General features: G+C 41.9%; 2 protein-coding genes and 2 long non-coding RNA genes across 7 annotated transcripts in view; 3 read left to right on the forward strand and 1 right to left on the reverse strand.

The window, feature by feature from the left end:
* Window positions 1-396: 396 nt before the first annotated feature.
* Window positions 397-19,275, reverse strand: ccdc172 (coiled-coil domain containing 172). 3 transcript variants are annotated; one of them, XM_063875573.1, is made up of 8 exons: window positions 19,047-19,275; window positions 18,562-18,647; window positions 8,592-8,708; window positions 7,797-7,962; window positions 7,116-7,217; window positions 6,183-6,285; window positions 913-1,000; window positions 397-703 (listed from the first exon to the last, which is right to left on the reverse strand). In XM_063875573.1, exons 1-8 carry the CDS (start codon window positions 19,123-19,125, stop codon window positions 668-670), a joined length of 777 nt encoding a protein of 258 aa, XP_063731643.1. In that variant the 5' UTR covers window positions 19,126-19,275; the 3' UTR covers window positions 397-667. The 3 variants fall into 3 exon arrangements, with proteins under 3 accessions (XP_063731643.1, XP_063731642.1, XP_063731644.1); XM_063875572.1 differs by having other exon boundaries at window positions 397-706; window positions 19,047-19,274; XM_063875574.1 differs by lacking the exon at window positions 8,592-8,708 and having other exon boundaries at window positions 397-706; window positions 19,047-19,271.
* LOC134858460 (uncharacterized) lies at window positions 9,672-10,380 on the forward strand. Its single transcript, XR_010164965.1, has 2 exons — window positions 9,672-9,863; window positions 10,047-10,380. It is a non-coding gene; the product is annotated as an uncharacterized LOC134858460 (long non-coding RNA).
* Window positions 19,276-19,571: 296 nt separating the features above from the next.
* Window positions 19,572-20,457, forward strand: LOC134858418 (uncharacterized). The gene is made up of 3 exons (XR_010164959.1): window positions 19,572-19,737; window positions 20,127-20,167; window positions 20,260-20,457. It is a non-coding gene; the product is annotated as an uncharacterized LOC134858418 (long non-coding RNA).
* Window positions 20,458-22,058: 1,601 nt separating this feature from the next.
* The window catches only part of gfra1a (gdnf family receptor alpha 1a), an 84,290-nt gene continuing 82,465 nt past the window's right edge, over window positions 22,059-23,883 (forward strand). For both annotated transcript variants that reach the window (XM_063875031.1, XM_063875032.1), the window contains exons 1-2: window positions 22,059-22,467; window positions 23,327-23,626. In XM_063875031.1, the coding sequence (XP_063731101.1) occupies window positions 22,413-22,467; window positions 23,327-23,626 (355 nt within the window). In that variant the 5' untranslated portion in view covers window positions 22,059-22,412. The remainder of the gene's footprint in view (window positions 22,468-23,326; window positions 23,627-23,883) is intronic.

Here is a 23,883-nt window from a genome sequence, read left to right on the forward strand (position 1 = left end):
GTCTTATTGTTGTAACATGTTGTTTTGTGTGCCTCCGAGGAAAAGCAAATACAATCACATATTGAAGCGCAAATAAATGTTATGTACCCGAATAACATCTAACATATTACTGTTGGCTTTAATTTTACAGCATCTTTAACAGGGTTGTTTCCCCTCAATTCAATGTCATTAACTCAATGAAATTATTAATAATAATAATAATAATAATATGTAAAATGTAACTTGCCTTTTCCTATCAGGCTCTTTTGGATTAAATTCAATGTTTACATGCTATTTAAATTCAGTGTAACCCATGTAACTCCATTATAGCAATGTGACTCTTTGTCCACTAGAAGGCAGTACACCCCCACTTTATGAAGGCCTCCCTGAGTTAGTCATGTGCAAATAAATCAAATGTAAAAGGGAATATTTATTATGAAGCAAAGCTGCACATTGTTTAAGGGTTTGGAAAATAACCAGGTTTCAACACCAACATTGTAACTGAGGTCATGCACAGAAAGGGATTTGCTGTTTGCATGTAACTTATTTGGGTTTATTATCTCTGCATCCTGTCCACTTTCAACCCTTTAACTCCTGTCTATTCATATCCATGTTTGTTTTTAACCGAAGAGACGCTCAGTGAACCAATATAACCTGTTTCATCATCCTCATCCTCATCATGCCAGAGCTAATGCGGCTCGCTCTCCTGGCTGCTGTCCAGCTTCTGCTGAAAGCCCAAACAAAGGAAAGAAGAAGAAAGAGGATGAATATGAATGAGTTCGGAACTTCCTTTTCCCATAGTGTGTATTTCAAAGATGACTAATGATGTGCAACACATGTGCTCTCCGCCGGTGTGTGACATGCACACAATGCTGTGAGGATATGAAGAACTTTGTCCAACCTTAAACTGTTTATTGAATGGAAGCATCTTACCGACTTCAGGAAGTTTATCTCTGAGCGGAGAGCCTCTCGCAGAAGCTCCAGCTCATCTTCTGTGTGCATCTCCAGCTCCTGCCTCAGCCTAGACAAATAAAATGCATGCGAGTAGGTGAAGGAGAGCTGAAGAGACAAGAACAGTAACAAAGAAAGGCTCATGTGTAACGAAAGCATCAGCAGTTTTGTTTCTGCATATCAACGTATTCATGTTTATTCTGTTTTACTATCTTAGGAGTAACCTTGCTTTCTGCTTTACCACAACATAACAATTACATGAAACTGAAACCTATTTTTCACAGTGGTATTCCTATTGATAGTGACAGGGAAAGGCCACATATTGTCAACTGGTTTTGAGCCTTGATGATCTAAGTTTGTTTATCATTTTATCTGGATCTTTTGTTTTGATTTGTTTCAACTCTTCGGCCTCTCCGTTGAATGTAGGTGAACATTTTTGGGGGGGGATTAACCACGAGTCCCATAATATCCATGCATCATCTGAAGCCAAACAAGTCATCACAACTGAGAGTAAAACTAATAAATGAAGAGATAACGTGTTAGAAATGTCTGTTTTAAAGGCTTAAAGAAACAAGGGAAAGAAGCTGCAACACAATCTATCCAAACCTCGTAGAACGAATGAGTCGTTGGGATTTATATCAACACATTTCCCTGAGAGTTCCCATCATTTGTTTTATGTACTCAGATGTAAACAGCAGGAATTCACACGTATGTTTTCAAGGACAGAACAGTTAAGTGGAAACACTCTGGATTAGTTAGACGTTAAACTCCCACATCAGGCGAGTTGTTTGACAGCTAACGTTCACAATGATTTGTTGATCCATACAAGTTCCAGCAAGCTCACAGGAAGTAGAGACTTCATGATGTTTGCCCAACCCTAGAGATGTGGATCCTTCTTCAAACATCATTATATAATCTTTGTGACACACCAGCTATACGGTACTCCTAAACCTTAGTAAAGAAAGCATAATTCAAATGCACATCATAACTGTTTCATTCTTAAACAAAGACTTTATACAACACAATGCCGTAAAACGAACATGTAAAACGAACATGTAAAACGGCGTGTAAAACAATGTCCTTTTTCAGACTAATAGGAGTCTTTAAAACACTCTGCTCTCATGGTAGCAGAGTGAACCTTTTCCACTATACTTTCATAAAAGAGCATGCCATTGTAATGCTCAGTTGAGGTTGCTCTGGCTGTGCTTTCACTGTTCTGCCAGGTGTTGGAAGGATCGATACCGAGACGAGCTACCTTTTATTGGAAGTTAATGAAACAATAACACAGAATTGCATTTTCCAGAGTCTAGACCATTGTTTTAAACGTTCTCTGTGGAAGATCCAGATGATGTTTCCAACAGAAGGACACCCAGCACGGTTTCTGCAGTTTAATTTCAACTCTCTGCAGCGCACTGACATCCTCAAATGAGCCTTCAGGACTAATGCAGCGGTAATATATCAGTGAGGAGAATCCGACACACCAGAACATACATACAAGTCCTAAATCATGCACAGAGAGGGAATATTCCAGGTGTCTTTCTCCCCGACAGTGAACGATGCCCCCCCTGTTCTGCACACTGAACACTTTTTAAATGACTGTAGCACTCACTCAAATTGACACGCATTCAATTTCAAACAATCAATAAGCGCAGAGTTAAATATGCGTTTTAAAAGGGGAGGCTGCACACGATTGATGGCTTCGGCTCAGAATGGATGATCATAAGAATGAATGAGAGGAGGCTGCCCCCCCCTCCCCTCCAAAGACTCTTCCTCAGCACTTCCTCAGGCTAATAAGCCTGCCAGTAATGAAGGACCTGGTATGTTTAATGAGTCTGATGGACGAAAACGACATGCTTCACACATGTATGATTTAAGGCGATGCTGGGGGAGGACTAGGGTGGGGGGAGCTCAGAGGAAGGCATGAGCAGAACATACAGAGGAAGGAAGAGACGGGAATAAAAAAGATGAGGAGAAAACGCTGCTGTAAGAGAAGGGGTTTTTTCAATATCAGACAAGATTACCATCGATAACATAATTCAAGAAAAAGAGAGAAACACTACATACTGATATACACCTGCACATCAGCAGAGAGGACTCTTTAAAGTAGAGACTCTACATACTGATATACACCTGAACATCAGCAGGAGAGGACTCTTTAAAGTAGAGACGCTACATACTGATACACACCTGCACATCAGCAGGAGAGGACTCTTTAAAGTAGAGACACTACATACTGATATACACCTGCACATCAGCAGGAGAGGACTCTTTAAAGTAGAGACTCTACATACTGATATACACCTGCACATCAGCAGGAGAGGACTCTTTAAAGTAGAGACTCTACATACTGATATACACCTGCACATCAGCAGGAGAGGACTCTTTAAAGTAGAGACTCTACATACTGATATACACCTGCACATCAGCAGGAGAGGACTCTTTAAAGTAGAGACTCTACATACTGATATACACCTGAACATCAGCAGGAGAGGACTCTTTAAAGTAGAGACTCTACATACTGATTTACACCTGCACATCAGCAGGAGAGAACTCTTTAAAGTAGAGACTCTACATACTGATATACACCTGAACATCAGCAGGAGAGGACTCTTTAAAGTAGAGACACTACATACTGATATACACCTGCACATCAGCAGGAGAGGACTCTTTAAAGTAGAGACTCTACATACTGATATACACCTGCACATCAGCAGGAGAGGACTCTTTAAAGTAGAGACTCTACATACTGATATACACCTGCACATCAGCAGGAGAGGACTCTTTAAAGTAGAGACTCTACATACTGATATACACTTGAACATCAGCAGGAGAGGACTCTTTAAAGTAGAGACACTACATACTGATATACACCTGAACATCAGCAGGAGAGAACTCTTTAAAGTAGAGACTCTACATACTGATATACACCTGAACATCAGCAGGAGAGGACTCTTTAAAGTAGAGACACTACATACTGATTTACACCTGCACATCAGCAGGAGAGGACTCTTTAAAGTAGAGACTCTACATACTGATATACACCTGAACATCAGCAGGAGAGGACTCTTTAAAGTAGAGACACTACATACTGATATACACCTGAACATCAGCAGGAGAGGACTCTTTAAAGTAGAGACTCTACATACTGATATACACCTGAACATCAGCAGGAGAGGACTCTTTAAAGCAGAGACACTACATACTGATATACACCTGAACATCAGCAGGAGAGGACTCTTTAAAGTAGAGACACTACATACTGATATACACCTGAACATCAGCAGGAGAGGACTCTTTAAAGTAGAGACACTACATACTGATATACACCTGAACATCAGCAGGAGAGGACTCTTTAAAGTAGAGACACTACATACTGATATAGACCTGAACATCAGCAGGAGAGGACTCTTTAAAGTAGAGAAACCTCATCATGTAGATGGTTTTGGGAATGTTAATCACATCCATGGTATTGAAAAGAAGAAGTGGCATCAGCAATAACAATGACCCCCTCCTTCCTGGAACACCATTGATCTCCGGTCTTTCATAAATAAAGGAAGTCTCTTTGTGGACCAGCACTCACCTACCGTCATGCTTCAATAGAGGACGTCCTTCTTTCATATTCTAGTTCATATTGTGCAGACACGCGTCTTCACAAGTTCAGTTTTTGCACACAAAGGTTGAACTGGTTTGTAATTTGAGCTTCATTTCAAAATTTCTAACAAATCAGTTTGTGCTTACTCTCGTCTGAGATGCAGCTTCGAAATATGTAGATTTACTGCCATTCGATAAACTAGTTTCATCTCACACCGTCAGGGTTTGTGACTCGATAAGTGTTTTGGGAAAAAAAAAAGATGCTGCAAGCTGCTCTTCTTCACAGAGACTGATGGGTGATGAATAACTAGAATAAATCAGTGCATAAAGAGGAGGGGTCACAGAAACTAAGGAGTGTGTGGATGATTTGAATCATGCTAAGAAATCTCTACATCTTTGTCTAAACCGGGTAACCTCTTCCTGTCAGCGTGCGCCCTCACACCAAAATGCAGATTCTCCCCAAAAAATGTAAAAGTTCTGCCAGAAATCAATATCTCTATGGGTCAGAAAGGGTTTAATGGGTCCAGAAATATGAAGATGATGTCAGATGTCTGGTCAGACGGCAGAGACAGCCTACGGTGTCCGGGGGGTCTGCCGGGGACGAGGGGCAGGCAGCAGGCTGACACTGAGACTGAGATTTCTGATACTTTCTTTTACTCTCCTTTTTTCTGGAGAGGAAGTAAAGAAACCTCTGGATTTATTGGTTCTTTGAGGTCCAATATATGACTCAGCAGCTTTAAGACATGAAGACACTATTATTTTCAGCTTCACTCTGGTGCGGTTGCTTCACCTGAAAGTGGGCGGGGCTTAATTTAAACCGGAAGTGACGTTAGCGCCTCGTGATATATTTTACTAGATAAAACCCTGTTTGTCCGTCTATAAAAAGCAATTAAAGTAGTGAATAAATGCACAATGTCAACTCATGCAATATGAAAATCTAAGATCTAGTCTCATAAAACAATATGGGTATTTAATATATAAATATAAAGCTCAGCTCTTCGCCGCTCGTCCAACCCCTCCCTGCATCAATCACATTAGGCTGTGTTTATTCCTTCCCACTTGTTGACTGAATGAAACACATCACAGAGTAAAGCCTTCATTAAGCTGAATGGTCTTAATGCTCTGTTATTTACACTTCCAGTTGGACAGCAGCCAGCGGGAAGCTGAGTGAGAATCACAGCGCTTCGTTCAGCACTTCCCGCAGTATGACTCGCTCGAGCTCTTAGTAAATAACACCTTCTGCAGACTGCTGTGGTGCTGAGTCTCCTCTGGTCCTTTCAAAGTGTATTCAGCATCACAGGCTGCAGCTAATGGTGTTACTACTTCATTTTAGTCTACTATGTTAAGAAACCCTGGTGAAGAGCAGCCAGTGACTCTCCACCAATCCTACTGACAGGTCTGAGAAGACAGAGCACTAATTAAACATCCCAGCTGCTCAGCCATGAATATTTTAAATATCAGGAAGCCCCTGTGAATTAACATATATTATGAGCTGCTATGATTTACCGCTGTGTTTACATTTAGTTTTGTCCAACTTTGCTCCTTTGTCTTTCATTTTCCCTGCAGCTGTTAACTCATTTGTGTCTCATATGGATTCATTTCTGTGACATAAAGTAAGTGCACATACTGTATACTGTGGCCAAATATATGAAGACTCTCACCTCAGACAGGTGCAGTCAGTGAGAGGCTTCTGACTGACAAACAGGCCCTCCGCTCTCAGAGACTCCGTCATCTCTTCAGCTTTACTCAGCTGCAGGTCCAGATCTGCAGAAAAAGACCACATATGGACATTGATATATGTAGTGTCTCTCCTGGGACATGTCTCCATGCTTTAATGTTCAAAAAGCTCTTTATTTTTCTCATACTGCCTGTGCTGAAGCACCTCTTTTCACCCTCTGTCTGAAACCACAGCCCAGTCTGCTCTGATTGGTTAGCTGGCCGGCTCTGTTGTGATTGGTCAACCACTTACAGATGTCCCGCCCCTTAGCCTATCTCATGCAATGTGTTGGAGCGCAAGGCAATAGGAGCACGAGTGTTTAATTTCATAGTAATCTCACGATGCATCGGATGTAAACGCGTTGGGATTTAAGCCTTTGCAGACCATTGACATACAGAGAAACACATAAAACACACTGCAGGAGAGGGAAAAACCCCAAAATGCATAACAGGGCCTCGTTAGGATTAATAAATCATACACAAAAGATCACTCCTCTGGAACATGATGACTAGGTTGTTGTTGAAAATGCATACTTTACATGTGAGTAAAGCCTGTTGTTAACAGTGAGCCGCCTACAGACCCATAAACATATTTAAACATCTAAAGAAACTGTTCAACTGCCTGAGCAGCGGGGTTGAATTTCTTTAAATATGTCTGACTTTGCTGTTGTTTTTCTGGCTTACTGTCTTTCCTCTAGCTCAGATTTCTGTCAAACAGAAGAAAGGAAAAACGGAGTGAATGAAACAAACAAAGGAGCTTGTAAAGCGTGTTGCAGAAAAAGAAAACTGTCAGCTTGTGATGTGTTGCTGTGAAAAGTGCAGCAGTTTAAATCTGTCTCTCTCCCTTTCTGAAGCACATTATCTAACACAAAAATAACCTCTCTGGACGTCCTCCAGGCTCTGCACTTTGAGCTGCAGGACTCTCTTCTCCTCCTGCAGGGAGCTCATGTGTCGGTTCCTGCGGCTCATCAGATCCATCTCTGAAAGTAGGGGGAGAAAGACGATTCATACTGGAGATGATTGAGTGAAAAGCACCAGAGGGGCCGAACTTAACAATGAATTTACTCAGCTCAATAAGAGCAACTTCATATTTTTAAGACAAGGCATTTTTTAAATGTACTTTAACTGTACAAACAATCATAAAAGTAGTTCCCCTGAGCCCAAAAATAATAAGACAATGGCTCTCATTTGTCATCATGGGAGCTTCACTCACAATTTTGTTCGACTAATAAAAAGTAATTTCTGATTAAAAGCTGCCAGGCTTTAAAAAGTATGATATATTATGCTTTAAAACCTCTGTGACAGCATTTTTCGATAACACTGCATCATATTTATTGCTGACTTTACAGATTACATTATAATACCATACAATTAGACTTTAAAAACATAGCTTTAAAATCTAAATGTATCTAATATCTCAAACCACCATCTTTTCCTCACACGTCAGTAACCTTCAGCCTTTCTTTTTTACATAATACCCATCAAATAAACATAAATACAAGTGTGAGGGTCACATCTGTATTATCTAACATGTGTGTCCTGTGACGGTGTGTTCCCACCTTTGGTTAAGGCCTCCTCCTCCCTCTGCAGGTCCAGCCTCTCAGTGTGTGTTTGGCTCTCGGACCGTGCGCCTCTGTTCTCGCAGAGACTGAAGTCACTGTTGAACCGAGAGATTTCCTCAAGGAAGTTCTTCTCTTCTTCCCTAAGGTCCCACTTTATCTTGGCCTGGTATGAAAACAAGGATCATTTTAATACAACTGCATCTGATGCTACTGTTGCTGCTCAAAGTAAAGAGTTTACAGTTTGATGTGACTCGCATTTTTTCATTTGTATTGAATTTGATTCATTTTACTCTGAAAATATTTGGATTATTTATTTATTTTTATTGGACACTCTTCTTTAAATTCTTATGTTTATTTATTTATTTTTCTTTTATTTGATCTTTTATTTTACATTCTTACTTTAATTCCGTAAATTTAAATATACAATATTTCTTTTTAATTCATTTTTTATCTCTTTTTTAATTTTAGACAAAAACAGAGAAACCTAATTTCCCCGAGAGATAAAACTAAAGTATTCTGATCTGCTTTATCTTTTGACATGTTATACACCAAATGATTGCATAATGATTTAAAATAAATTACTTAAATTGTCAATTCCACATCTGAATATTTTTTATCAAATCAATGAAAATACTTTATTAATCTCTGGGGTAAATGACGTGACACATACGCTCCGTAATGACGTTAAAATACGCTAAATAAGTCAAAAAGCAGATGTTTTAACACACAATGGTTAACCGACGTCTTCACATTACACATAACCAGTATGATATCAATATTAATTTAAACCACTAGCTGTTCCCTGAGTCGGCTCCTCTGCCAGAGCAGCTCCTGGATCTGCTTCGACATCTGGACTTCACATTTCTTCATTAGGTCGCGCTGCAGCCGCATCGCAGAAAACTGCTGAGCCTGGAGTGCAGACACAAACGAGCTGGGAGATAACACACAGTCTGACAGCCACAGGCACTGAGAGTGAATACTTCCCATCTGCAACGGCCTCATAAACATGGCCTTGGAACCCCCTGACAGTCACTATTATCCACCGCAGAAAAACTTCCTGCATTACATTAATGCACAACATCTTGTTTTTTCTTATATTGTCAATCCTGTGTAACATGTTGCACATTTCTGCTCCATGCTACCTATTTTAAATCAGCACAGCTCTCCACTTTGAACATAGTATATATGAAGAAGATGAAGATGAAGATTCAACTTTATTGTCATTGCACAGAGTACAAGTACTAGGACAACGAATGCGGTCTCTGCATTTGACCCATCCTAGTGTTAGGAGCAGTGGGCTGCCATTATGTACGGCGCCCGGGGAGCAGTGTAGGTAACCAGTGTCTTGCTCAGGGACACCACGGTGGCACTTGGTCTTTCGGGGACTTGAACTGGTGACCTTCCATTTCCCAGGCCAAGCCCCTATGGACTTCGCCACCACCGCCCTATATATAGTATTTGTCATATTTTATTATATTTGACTGAACTCACTTTCTTGCATAATTATATATGTTTTTTAAAAGCTTTTATTTATTTATTTTTGCTACATATTTTCTTTCTGTGTCTTTGTATCAGGGATTAAAGCAAAAAAAAATCCTGAGCCTGAACTTTTTAGACTCATGCAAACAACTATATACATGTATGCAGATTATTGTATAGTGTTCACAATGGTTCCCAAACTGGGGGCCATGGCCCCCTTCCGTGGCCGTGACCCCCCTGGTGCCCCCCTTTTGATAAAAACACTCTTAAATAGTGAATTTTGAGCATGCTGTAGTAAATGCACTCTGAAATTTAGGGTACATTAAAAGGACTGATTTACTTTTCAAACAGTTTTAATAAATCAAATAATTCAACAATTTCAACTGTGTCGCCATTAGGGCGATATATTTTGACTTTTATTTTGACACATTGAGAAAGAATACAAACTTTTACTTTGATACAATTTCCTGTAACTTCCTTACCACTTCCTGCCTTGTCATCAGTTACTTCCCACTCAGTTCCTATCTGTTGAAAACAGTTAATACTTAAGAATTCCTGACCGTGAAAGATGCTAGAAGCAAAGTCGTAAGTAAAACTCATTGTTAAGTTAAATAATTGATAGATTAAGTTAAGTTTAAAGTTGAAAGAGAAGGTAGTAATAGTCTTAAAAGATCGTTTTTATTTACATGTATTTACAAGGATATTTCATAAGACTTCATGTGAAGCTGAACTTTATGTTAAAAAATGTCAAACTTTGTTTTGTTGCAGTTTTCACTCTGCCATGTAATGCTGGAATCTTCAGTAAACAACAGTGAAATGTTAACTACGACACAGACTCCTGGTTATTGCATCAGAGTTTAACTTGTTGGATAGCTTCAGTTGTTACACTGCAGTGAAGACAACACAGTGAAAAGACTGAGAAGTTAGCATTGAATAACGAGTCAAGATGGAAACTACATCTAATAAATCAGGAAAAAGTGGAAGCAGCTTTCATTCATCTGCCTCATCAACCAATGCTTTACTTCGTGCACGAGCAAAAGCAGCAGCTACTAAAGTGCGTGCCGAATATGCTGAGCAAGAAGCCAAAGCTAGGATAGAAAAAGTGAAAAAAGAGACTGAGGCTGAAACACTAGCCATCTGCCGTGAAGCAGCAGAAGCTGAAGCCGTAGCAGCTGTCTGGGAATCAGCAGTTTCAGGAAGCAACAATTATATTGTGCTGGATGAAACAAATTCAACAGAACAAAGCAAACTTGAACGGACAAGTGAATACATCCAAACTCACTTCCATTCCACTAACTCCGTCCAACAAACAGCCATGAAGGCTAGTTCGCCACCAACTCAACCAATTACCTATGCCACTCTCAGTTATAGCCCGAACAACCCCTTTGTTTCACGCCATCAGCCGCCTGTTTTTTCATACGACAGCACAAACAATGTGGATTTTACAGACTATGACTTAGACTATGCGCCACCAGCAGCCAAAGAGTCAGTCAGCCAGAATCCATTTACCCGAGAAGGTCCGCGGGTTATTCCCAAGACTCTTACCTCGCAGATCAGTGACTTGAATATTGGAGCTCCATCCTTCAACCCCCAGCCAACAAATACTCAAAGTATGCCTGCAACTGAACACCTGGCACAATATTTAGCTCGGCGTGACCTAGTGAATACAAGTTTGTACGAGTTTGATGATAAACCTGAAAATTATCGTGCTTGGCTGTCATCATACAAAAATGCCACTCAAGGACTTGGTCTCACAGCCACTGAGGAATTGGACTTGATGACGCGATGGCTTGGAAAAGAGTCCAGCAACCAGGTGAAACGTCTCCGTGCAGTGCACATAGCAAGTCCACAAATAGCACTGGGGAAAGCTTGGGAACGTCTTCAGGAGTGTTATGCAGCCCCAGAGGTGATTGAAAAGGCCCTCTTTACCCGACTGGATGCATTTCCCAGAGTCTCAGCCAAGGAAAATCTGAAGCTACGAGAGCTAGCTGACCTGCTTATGGAAGTGCAGTGTGCTAAAGAAGATGGCTACTTACCAGGCCTGTCCTACCTGGACACGACACGCGGAATTGAACCCATAGTGACCAAGCTGCCTTATGGACTCCAGGAAAAATGGATCTCGGCCGGTTCTAAGTATAAAGAAGCAAATGGAGGACGGTTCCCACCGTTTGATTACTTCACGAAACTCATATGCTATGAGGCCAAGAAGAGAAATGACCCTAGCTTTGCCTTTTTAAATACCACCACAATGTCATCTGTCAGAGCTGAAGGTGCCTTTCCTAAAACCTTCAAGAAACCCATTGCAGTTCACAAGATCAATGTCACTCCCACAGAGTCAAATGTCTCTAGTGATCCGAGTAAGATCTGCCCAATACATGCAAAACCCCACCCACTGAAGAAGTGCAAAGCCTTCAGAGCCGAAACTCTTGATGACAGAAAGGTATTTCTGAAAGAAAACGGAATCTGCTTTAAGTGCTGTAGCTCAACCAACCATATGGCAAAGGACTGCACTACAATTGTTAAGTGTTTTGAGTGTGACAGCACCCGACATATCTCAGCTATGCACCCAGGACCAGCACCGCACCTCACGACTCCTCTGACCTCGCCACAACATGGCGGGGAGGGAGAAGAGGTAAACGACACCAGTGAGGTTAGCGCAAGCTGCACAGCAGTATGTGGTACAGGACAAGTCGGACGGTCATGCTCCAAGATATGCCTGGCAAGAGTGTACCAGAAAGACCACCCAGAGGAAGCCATCAAGGCCTACGTCGTGTTAGACGACCAAAGCAACCGATCGTTGGCCAAGTCCAGTTTCTTTGACAAGTTTGACATCCACACTAAGCCATATCCTTACCAACTGAAAACATGTTCTGGTATAGTAGACACTTTCGGCAGAAGGGCATCAGATTTTATCGTGGAGTCCCTCAATGGAAAAGTTAGGATTCCCTTACCACCACTCACTGAGTGTAATGACTTACCTGATAATCGGTCTGAAATTCCCACACCAAATGCCGCTCTGCATCAGCCTCACCTGTCAAAGGTAGCAGAACACATCCCAAAGCTGGACCCCACTGCTGAAATCCTCCTGCTGCTAGGGAGAGACGCAATCAGAGCACACAAAGTAAGGGAACAAATAAATGGCCCCGCCAATGCACCCTTCGCACAACGCCTTGACTTAGGCTGGGTGCTGGTCGGAGAAGTCTGTCTAGGGAGCACACACAAGCCGAACGTCAGTTCCTTCCGGACGGCCATGGTCGACTGTCATCGGCCCTCACTCTTCCAGCCATGCACAAGCCTTTTGCACATTAAAGAGGAACTTCACGACAGACTGCCAGGAAACAGTGCCTTACCACCCAGAGCTAAGGAACACAGTCTGGGTCAAAATGTGTTTGACTGCACGGAACAGGACAATAAGCTAGCACCTTCAATCGAAGATGAAACTTTCCTCAAAATGATGGACAAAGACGTCTACAGAAACGATTCACACAGCTGGGTTGCTCCATTGCCGTTCAGACTACCTAGGCAACAGCTTCCCAACAACCGCGAGCAAGCACTCAAGCGGTTTGGCTCACTCCAACGCCAATTCAAAAGAAAGCCAGAAATGCAACAGCAATACGTGGAATTTATGGGTAAACTGCTGAAAAACAACCATGCTGAGGTGGCACCAGAGCTAAGAGAAGAAGAGTGCTGGTATTTACCAAGCTTTGCCGTGTATCACCCACAGAAACCCGATCAAATCAGGGTAGTGTTTGATTCAAGTGCCCAACAGTCTGGGATCTCCTTGAATAACGTGCTCTTGACTGGACCGGATCTGAACAACACCCTTCTAGGAGTGCTCATGCGGTTCCGAAAGGACAAGGTCGCTGTGATGGCAGACATTCAACAAATGTTTTACTGCTTCCTTGTGGACGAAAAGCACAGAAACTACCTGTGATTCTTATGGTTCAAGGACAACAACGTAGCCAACGAGGTCATTGACTACAGAATGAAAGTTCATGTTTTCGGGAACAGCCCATCTCCTGCAGTGTCGATCTATGGGCTCAGAAGAGCCATCAGAGATGGCGCAGAAAAATATGGAACAGACACAGTCAACTTCGTCGAACGGCACTTTTATGTTGATGACGGCCTCTGTTCTGTCCCAACTGATGCAGAGGCTATTGGGCTGCTTCATAGGACTCAAGCCTCACTTGCTGAGTCTAACTTGAGGCTCCACAAATTTGTCTCAAACAGTCAGGCTGTCTTGGAAGCCTTCCCAAGTGAGGACTGCGTACAAGCCAAAAGGGATGTAGACCTCAGTGGAGATGAGTCACCCACCCAACGCAGCTTGGGGCTCCTGTGGGAAATAGCAAGTGACACATTCACCTTCTCTGTGTCAACCGACACCAAACCATTCACCCGTCGAGGGGTTCATTCAATGGTGAACAGTGTCTTCGACCCTTTAGGGTTTCTGGCTCCAGTTACGATCCAAGGCAGGGGCCTTCTCAGAGAGTTGAATTCTGAGACATCGGAGTGGGACACCCCATTGCCTGAAGATAAGTTAGGCAAGTGGGAAGCTTGGAGAAACTCGCTTCAAGACTTGAGGCACTTTCATATACCTAGGATGTACACAGGCATCTGCCCAGCCAAGGCTGAGCGAGTAGAACTCCACGTCTTTAGCGATGCATCTGTGAAGGCCATTGGTGCCGTAGCCTACCTGAAAGCCATCCAAGAAGACACAGTAGACGTGGGATTTGTCATGGCAAAAGCCAAACTTGCCCCTCAATCAGACCCGACCATTCCCAGACTTGAACTGTGTGCAGCAGTCTTAGCAGTGGAAATAGCTGAGCTGATTCAGGATGAACTGGATCTAAAGCTGGATGCCACAAAGTTCTACACTGATAGCAAAGTTGTCCTTGGATACATTTACAACCAGTCCAGACGGTTCTATGTGTACGTCCATAATCGGGTCCAGCGTATACGCCAGTCTACCATCCCTGAACAATGGCACTACGTGAACACCGAAGACAATCCGGCTGACCTGGCGTCGCGGTCGGTCCCAGCAGCACACCTCACAAAGACAATGTGGTTCAACGGACCAACCTTCCTGCGCAAGCCCTCTGTTCAGCCAGACCCTGCCTCAGTCATACCTCAGTCATTCAGCATAGTCTCACCAGAGTCAGATGCAGAGGTCCGTCCAGCGGTGAAGAGCTACATTACTGATCTACAAGGGAAAGTTCTCAGCACAGAGCGCTTTGAAAGGTTCTCCACATTCGACACTCTCCAACGAGCCATCGCACTCCTTATTCATATAGGGAGATCCTTCAGCACTCCGACAGGCAAGTGCAAGGGATGGCATCACTGTGACTTACCTCGTTCAGTGGATGAGCTTTCCCAAGCAAGAGAAGTCATCATCAGAGCTGTTCAGAGGAATACCTTTGTGAAGGAATTTGAAGCTCTGGAGAGAGGAAAGCAAGTTCCGTTAAGCAGCTGCCTACGCTCTCTCAACCCAGTCTTACAGGATGACCTCCTCTGCCTTGGAGGCAGACTGAAGAATGCAGATGTGTCCATTGAACAAAAGAACCCTGTCATTCTCCCAAAAGAACACCATGTGTCCTTGCTTCTCACCAGATACCACCATGCCCAAGTAAAGCATCAGGGTCGCCAGTTAACAGAAGGTGCTGTACGAGCTGCTGGGCTCTGGATCCTGGGAGGCAAGCGGCTCGTTAACTCAACTATTCACAAGTGCATCACCTGTCGCAGACTTAGAGGACGGATGCAGGAACAGAAAATGGCAGATTTGCCCACAGAACGCCTTACAACCTGCCCTCCCTTCACGTATGTGGGACTGGATGTCTTCGGACCCTGGCACGTCTCCACCAGACGCACCAGAGGGACACAACCTCAGAGCAAGTGCTGGGCCATACTATTCTGCTGCATGAGCTCCAGGGCAGTTCACATCGAGGTGATTACCTCAATGGACACCTCAAGCTGCATAAACGCATTGAGGCGTTTCTTTGCCATAAGAGGACCAGCCAAACAACTGAGGTCAGACTGCGGCACAAATTTCATTGGGGCTTGCAAAGAACTTGGGCTGAGTGCAGATCAACCAGACAGCACAGTGCAGAGGTATCTGCAACATCAAGGATGCTCCTGGGTGTTTAACCCGCCTCATGCCTCACACATGGGGGGTTCATGGGAGCGCCTCATTGGGTTAGCCCGAAGAATCCTGGATTCGACGCTCCGCGAACACAGCACTCGCCTAACTCATGATGTTCTGTGCACACTAATGGCAGAAGTGACAGCAATTCTGAACGCAAGACCACTAGTTCCAGTATCGAATGATCCCGAGAATCCATTCATCCTCACACCATCGATGCTGTTAACGCAGAAAGTGGGCGTCCCACCACCTCCAGGTGACTTCACAGGCAGAGACCTCCTCACGAAGCAGTGGAGACAAGTACAAGCATTATCCAACTTGTTCTGGAACCGTTGGAGACAAGTGTACCTGTCAACCTTACAAAGCCGCAAGAAATGGACAAGGTCCCACCAGAACCTGCAAGACGGTGACATCGTCCTCCTCAAAGACAACCAAGCTGCCCGCAACAACTGGCCTTTGGCAGTGGTCACAAAGGCTATTCCAGGAACAGATGGAAGAGTCCGTAAGGTGGAACTAAAGACAGCAAACCAAGGCCAACCAAAGACTTACCTTAGACCAGTGATGGAAACGGTTTTGCTTCTTCATAAGAACTGATGTTTCAGTTGTAGATCTTAGTTGAATGTAATGTTCATGCTAGTATAGTGACCTCACAGTGGTCACAGCGGGGAGTGTGTCGCCATTAGGGCGATATATTTTGACTTTTATTTTGACACATTGAGAAAGAATACAAACTTTTACTTTGATACAATTTCCTGTAACTTCCTTACCACTTCCTGCCTTGTCATCAGTTACTTCCCACTCAGTTCCTATCTGTTGAAAACAGTTAATACTTAAGAATTCCTGACCGTGAAAGATGCTAGAAGCAAAGTCGTAAGTAAAACTCATTGTTAAGTTAAATAATTGATAGATTAAGTTAAGTTTAAAGTTGAAAGAGAAGGTAATAATAGTCTTAAAAGATCGTTTTTATTTACATGTATTTACAAGGATATTTCATAAGACTTCATGTGAAGCTGAACTTTATGTTAAAAAATGTCAAACTTTGTTTTGTTGCAGTTTTCACTCTGCCATGTAATGCTGGAATCTTCAGTAAACAACAGTGAAATGTTAACTACGACACAGACTCCTGGTTATTGCATCAGAGTTTAACTTGTTGGATAGCTTCAGTTGTTACACTGCAGTGAAGACAACACATCAACATTTCAATAACTTTGAACTTTGTTCATCAGAAATAAAATGGCAAATTAAATACACAGATGTTAATAAAACCAATAGAAAGTTATATCAAGTAATATCAAAACAAGTAATCAAAAACATTAACTCCTACATGAAATGATAACTTAAATCAAATAGAAAGAAATAAACAAAGTGCATTTGTATCTCCAAAGTACTTTTTAGTGGGGTTTAAGTTATCAAAACTAGATTCAAAAAATGAAACAAAGTGCTCTATTTTTTCCTCTTTTTTCCGGGTTCTGAGTCATCCGAACTCTTCCTTTTTCCAGAGGTAGTTGAGGCTATTGAAGAGGATTTCTTGGCTGGACCATGAAACAGAGAAAATAACTTTGGTTGCCCAGAGGATGCAGTGGATGGCCCAGAGGAGGAGGCAGAGGGCCCAGAAATTTTTTTTTCCACTCCAAGTGCTGCAGGCCGGAAATCCGGCCCGGGGCCGGAATACTTTAATCCATGTTGTATGCACCATATCTACCAAAGCAAGTGATACGATGGACAGCGGCTGGAACCACTGTTGTGCTGTTTACGGAATCAGGTGACAGGGAAGTAACCCAACAAAAATGATCCTTTTCCTTGGCTTATTTTACAGTACATTGCGGTATATATTTGCTTTCAAACTTTCTAGCAAACTTTTTAGGATCCAGCCTCAAAGAAAGATAATAAGCTATATTATGTAGGATGTTTTTAAAGTTCCCTGAGGTCAGACTTTCTGAACACTTTCCAGTCTGCTGCCGGATCTGTCAAGGCGGTGAGTTTGTTGTTTCTTATATTCCCTGCACAGAACATTCTCAGCAAAGCACAATCAGCTTCCAAGTTTTGTAAATGCTGTAATTATCTTAAGCCAGCTCTCATAAACTGTAAGACGTTACATCATGATGGCTGTAAACACACTGAGCTGTAAACACACCCTGCATAACTGCATGATGTAAACACTCTCAATATTCCTCTCTATGGGGTGAGAAAAGGTATCCGTGTTCTGCGTTCTCAGGCGGACAACATGGGGTTGCAATTCAACAAATTATCTAATTGGCTCTTCTGATCGGACGTCCACAGGAAGAATTTTGCCATAATTCCTAGAGGTCAACGAGCATGCCTTTCGACATCATATCTCACACAAGCTTAAAAGCTTTCACTAATGTTATCCGGTGGAAATTAGCCATTGATTTCGCATTGGCACTTGCAATTTGTACCGTTGATAAAATGAATGGGAGGGATTAGGTGATTTAAATCATAAAGGAGACTGACTCATCAATACGCCAATATGCACTTCCTGAAGTGTCAATGCAACTAAGAGTGTGTGCTGCCTGTAGGTTTTTTTATTTTGTCTTTACACTTTACCAGATTAAAAAATGAAATGAGCAGTGGAATGATGCTGCTCCTGACAAAACTAACACAATAGTAACATATTAACATATTACTGATCCTGTTACTGTTCCTTACTCAATAACCCCAGATTATCATTTACTGTAGCCCATCTACAGCCAAAATTAAAGGTCAAACTCAATCATATTCACGTAAATGAGTATAAGGCTGTGAATCTGCAGATATCCGGCTGTTCTTTCATAAATCACAATTTCCATCAAATAGGCAAAGTCAAATTCATCATTTACTTACACTGGCTCACTGTGAACATATTATGACATTGGTGAAAACGTGTGGTTAATATTTGATAAAACGTGTTAAACTGATAGAAAAGTGTTTTATAAACCTGTTAAAAACGTGTGTGTGTGTGTGTGTGTGTGTGTGTGTGTGTGTGTGTGTGTGTGTGTGTGTATCAGGCATCCAGTAGCTTTTGTAGTAACTCAAACACAGCCTGCTCTTCTCATTAATAACAGTGTATTCATACACACTGCATCCTGACGAACTGTGTTCATGATGCTTTTACGTTTACTTGTCTACAAATAAGAGCAATAAACTCACCTTGGTATCCAGTTCCTCATCGGCCATTTCATTGTTCTCAGTGGCGCTCTTTATCTTCTCATTGCACCTGATGATGGCCGCTTTAACTGGAATAAAAAAACTGATTAGCTTATAGCCTGCAGAAGAATACTGACATGCACAGGGCTACATTTTACAAAATGAGTATTTTTAATAATGTAATTAAATAGACATAATACAAAAAAAACTAATTTATATTTCAATTATTAATTTTTCCATCTTTTATTTAAATGTATTCTAAAATTAAGCAACAAAACCCAATTTCCACTGGGATAAAAAAAAGGCATTCTGATTTGATTAATGATTTGACATATTTTATATACTAAATGATTAAATAATGAATCAAAGAAAATAGACTAAATCATTTAGTTTAAAAAATAAGATTTAGTAGCAATGAAGTCCTCACATAGTTAGCTTGATCTATAGCATATTGTTCTTTCCGAAATTCAAGTTGAAAACAAACATACCTTCTTTTATTCTTTGAGTCTGTTCAGTTAACTGTTGTTCGGTTAGAAGAATCTGTTCAAAGAGTGTGTCTAAACTCATTTTAAGTCTATAACTGGCTTAATAAGTAAGGTATAATGACATGTATAGAACCTATAGCACGGTTGGTTAGCTAGTTTAGCTTGACGTTAGCTTGAATAGCTTTGCCTGACGCAGTTTAAACTAATGTCCCGGATGTGTCACCAACTGATAACCAGCTGACGTCACGTTTTTTTCATTTACGTTAGGCCTGACGCAGCGTTCAAGACTCCAGCTCCTGGTTTGTTGTGCTTATATTATTGCTAATAAGACTTTAACGGCACAACATAAAATAAAATGTATTATTTAGTGTTTTTGAGAAGTGAAGCATTACCAGGTCAAATAAATAAATAACGGTTCATCAACGGCTCGTAACGGCTCGTCAATTTTAGTCAACGGTTCATCAACGGTTGGTCAACGATTCATCAACGGTTGGTCATTGGTTCATCAACAGTTCTAAAACGGTTCATCAGCGGTTGGTCATCGCAGCTAAAGCTAAACTTAATAACTGACAGCTAACGCTAACGAGCTGACGTTACTTGTATTTCAGCTATTTTAACTGACGTTTAGGGTGGAGTTACGGTCATGGATGTCTAAAGAGAACTGGATACAGCGTTGGAGGCACCGTTCACTCAGGTACAGCTTTCAGAACAACCTAAGTACAATTTTGAGGTATTTGTACATTACTTGAGTATTCTCCATTTTTTTTGCTACGTTGTACTTCTACCCCACTAAATTTCAGAGGTTAATGGTGTACTTTTACTCCACTACATTTCTTGTGTACCTTTAGTGACTTTGCAGACTTGGATTCATGATGTGATAAACTATACTGTATGTTCAGCACTTACTCAAGTTCTGTACAAGTCTCTCAAAATTGTATTTAAGTACAGTACTTGACTAAATAGTTACCTTAAACCTCTGGACAAGTCACGGTGTAAATTCGTATATCTCTGGCATTTACTTAATTAAATTAGCCTTTTTTGATTCACCATTCCTGTCCTGTTTCTGCTTCTAATTCACTGCAGTGTTGGCAAACTGTGGTCCCTTACAGTAAAGGGAGTAATTGGTCAGTTCACACTCAGCTTTCTTTACAGTAATCCATTGCCTACATTTGTCACACAATTCCTGACTTTGACCAATTTTCCTGTTTCCCCACAGGGTCTGAAAGAAAAGCTGATCTGATCCGGTGCCATGAAGCGCATTACCGTGTGAAACGTTCAATGACCAGAGGACTACATCATTCTGACATTCATTTGCAAAATTAATACCACATATTGATTGAGGCCTTTTCATAAATCACCAGACTGAGAGCCCTTCCCCCTGACTGACAAAGAAAGGCTCCCTTTGGAGACTCAAGAACAGCAAAGTCATCACATTGTGAGCAGACAATTATCCCGGATAGTACCCTGATCCTGTCATTTGTACCCATTTTCTGTTTCTTTTCCTGTCTTGTTACAAAAGGCTGTGGGCATATCTTACTAACAAAAAATGAAAGTAATTTAGAAAAGTGTCTGTACCTTGCAGGATTGATTCATCTGCCTAATCATGGCTTCCTTTTCAATAAGGGATCATTCACTGACGTTTAAATAAGCAATTTCATCCCATCTCCCTCCCTGTGTGTGTGTGTGTGTGTGTGTGTGTGTGTGTGTAATGGGTTGATTTACTGTGGTGCACGCCAGCCTCCCTGATTGATTCAGCTCACTCTTTAATGCGGACAGTGGGGCTCATTGACATAGTCCGGTCCCATGTATTTAGCCAAGTGGATTAGCCTCTGAATGGACCATATAGGCAATCAATGAGCTGAAGGAAGAGTTACACCCTGCATGGTGCATCATTCATGTTATTATTATCATGCATGGTTGTCAGATGTCCAGCCATCGATCAACAGAGGCGTCTAGATGTGATGCACATATTTCTTTATGATCCCAACAGGAAATATTGAGTGTTTAAAAAGAAGCATGCATGATTTAATATTAAACCTTTCCTGTTGAACCACCAACAGATGGCGACAGAGGCCACGTCCAGCCTCCTCTGTGTGACTGAGCAGGTTTCCCAAGTATCTCATACATATTTTGTAGAGGCTATATTGTAAACTAAAACCCCTGAATTGCTTAACCATGAAAAAATCTAACATATTTCCTTCTTTGCAGGTGGAAGCTGACGTTGCACAACACTTTTATCATGTTGCAAACAGGATTAGCAATACAGCAGACTGGGAATATGCTTGGAATATCATGAGTAAGCTGTATGCAGAGAATTATGTCCATTCATGTTGGCCCCCACCTTTCAAAAATTGGATTTAGATTCAACAAATTGCCATACAGGCTTCTACACATGTTGCTTTCTTCATATAAAATGCTTTTGAGTCATGCTCTTTGCCCTCTCCCCATCAGCAATGTAAAAGCAGCCCACACACATCAATAGTTTATAGTGCTGGTTTCAGTTCATAACAGTTGACTGCAACCACAGGCCCTTTGTGGTCTGCATGCACTGTAATGGACTGGAACAGTGGCTCTGTTTCTGAGAGCAGTGAATTAAAAATACCAAACAAATACTAAAAGCCCAAAGAAATTAGTGTTGGAGTATAAAAAAAAGAAGCTGCTGTGAACCCATGGGACTGCTGTCTCTGCTCCTCATTAGTGAAGAGCTAATTATTTTATATTTTCTGCTGCCCTGGTGATATTGCCATAACAAGGAAGGAAGATATGTAAGAATAAGGAACATGTTTATTGCCACATCTAGGAATTTGCCTTGGTTTATTTGGTGCATAAACGCAGTTAAAGAAGATAAACTGTAAGAAAAGCACCATACAAACAAAACAAGGATAAACAAACTACTTTACCTATATTATTGTTACATCTATGTGAGTGTATTCTCAGTGTGAGGGGAAGCTGGCTCTCTCCTCGTGCTGAGTGCGCAGACAGCGGTGGATCCAGTTGGCTGCGCGCGCTCAGACGCACGGACGCATCCCGCTAGCAGGACTTGGAGGAGGACTCTCGTTCCCGTTCTGCTCCTGCTCTGATCCCGGGTCTTTGTCTCCCGGCGGTGAGAAGACCACCCGCACGGGAGGAAAAGAGAGCAATAACCACTTTCTGCGTTTTCTATAGTCTGAGAAAGCGAATCGGGATTGGACACTTTTTTTCTTGGAGGGGGATTTTATTTCTCGCATCTGTTTTTGGAGCGCGCACTGCTATACGTCTTTGTTTTCCTCCAATGGATTTTAATACAGTGGAAATACCCTGGGAATTAAAGTACTGTTAAGTTGCTTTTTAGATTTTCAATTTTGTTCCCAATAAGGGCTTGTGTTTCACATGGAGAGGAAGACGATGATCCTCCCAGTACTGTATGTCCTCCTGCCTCTTTTGGGTAAGTTTCACTTGCTTTTTAATACACCCAACAGCTGTCCGTTTGATTGTAATTCATCTCATTAGTGTGTTTGATATTTAGTGGCTCTGTTAATAAAGGGAAGCCTGTGAGAGGCTGTTCGCTGACAGGCTGGGTAACGCGTGGAGGCTCATGTAGTCCGAAGTGCTCCAAAAACAAATCCGGATCTGTCGTCAAACAATAATGATGTGAAATCAACCAAATTAATCTGAAACTCACATGCATGGATCACAAAGTTGTATGAAACTGCATTAAATCTTGTTCCGTGCAACGTAAAACAAATGTGTTTGTGGCGACCTATGCAATTTTCACGCCAATAGATTCAAGACTAAAATGCTTTATTGTGAAGACAGTAGGTACAGTGTAGATATAGTTATGAAAATTTTAAGTCTATTCCTCCTTCAACAATGCAACACATATAAGACATAAAACAGACAAATAACTGCGCTGTAAACCTTGGAAATGTACTACTGGAAACTAATTAGCAACCAACCATAAGAGGCATGCCTGATTTTAACGTGCATTAATATTATTAGGCTAATTATTGTCATTCAAATAAAACCTCTGTTTCCAGATGTGTTTTCTAATGTGGAGAACCTGCGTGCCTAGAAAATGCACTTCTATTAAATGTATTATTTACAAAAATGTCCCTTAACTGTATGAGGTTAGTTGAAAGCAATAGTATTAACCAACTAACCTTTATGTGTAATATCTAGACATAAAACATTTAGTTAAGGTCATGGTTTCAGTTTTTCCAGTGCACAGTGAACTAATTAACATGCAAACTTGTATCATTATTACTGTTATTAGTCTTACAATGAATGCCCACCCCCGTCTCCAGATGTGTTGTGTTACGCGGAGGAGAACCTGCGTGCAGGTCGGCTGGACTGTGTCCGGGCCAGCGAGCAGTGCCTGAAGGAGCAAGGATGCAGCACCAAGTACCGGACCATGAGGCAGTGCGTGGCCGGCGGCAAGGAGAGCAACTTCAGCATGGTGGCCGGCCTGGAGGCCAAGGACGAGTGCCGGAGCGCCATGGACGCCCTGAAACAGAGCCCGCTGTACCACTGCCGGTGTAAACGGGGCATGAAGAAGGAGAAGAACTGCCTGCGCATCTACTGGGGGATCTATCAGACATTACAAGGTGGGTTTACTGGGAACTTTTTACTCTCAGAAACACTCCAAAGATGCAACATTTAGATAAGACTCAAAGGCTTTATGGTCTTAGGTGCAGTAATGCAGATCTAAAGTCCAAGCTCCTGCCACAATGTATTTAACAATACACACCTAAAACAATACACACATTGGTTTAAACACTCCCCCATGAGTGTTCAGCCACATTTAGAGCACAGCCTGCAGCTACCGTTAATGTAAAAAGGACATTCCCCATAGGTTTCTAAT

Source organism: Eleginops maclovinus, chromosome 22 (assembly GCF_036324505.1).
Source record: "Eleginops maclovinus isolate JMC-PN-2008 ecotype Puerto Natales chromosome 22, JC_Emac_rtc_rv5, whole genome shotgun sequence".
NCBI classification, from domain to species: Eukaryota; Metazoa; Chordata; class Actinopteri; order Perciformes; family Eleginopidae; genus Eleginops; species Eleginops maclovinus.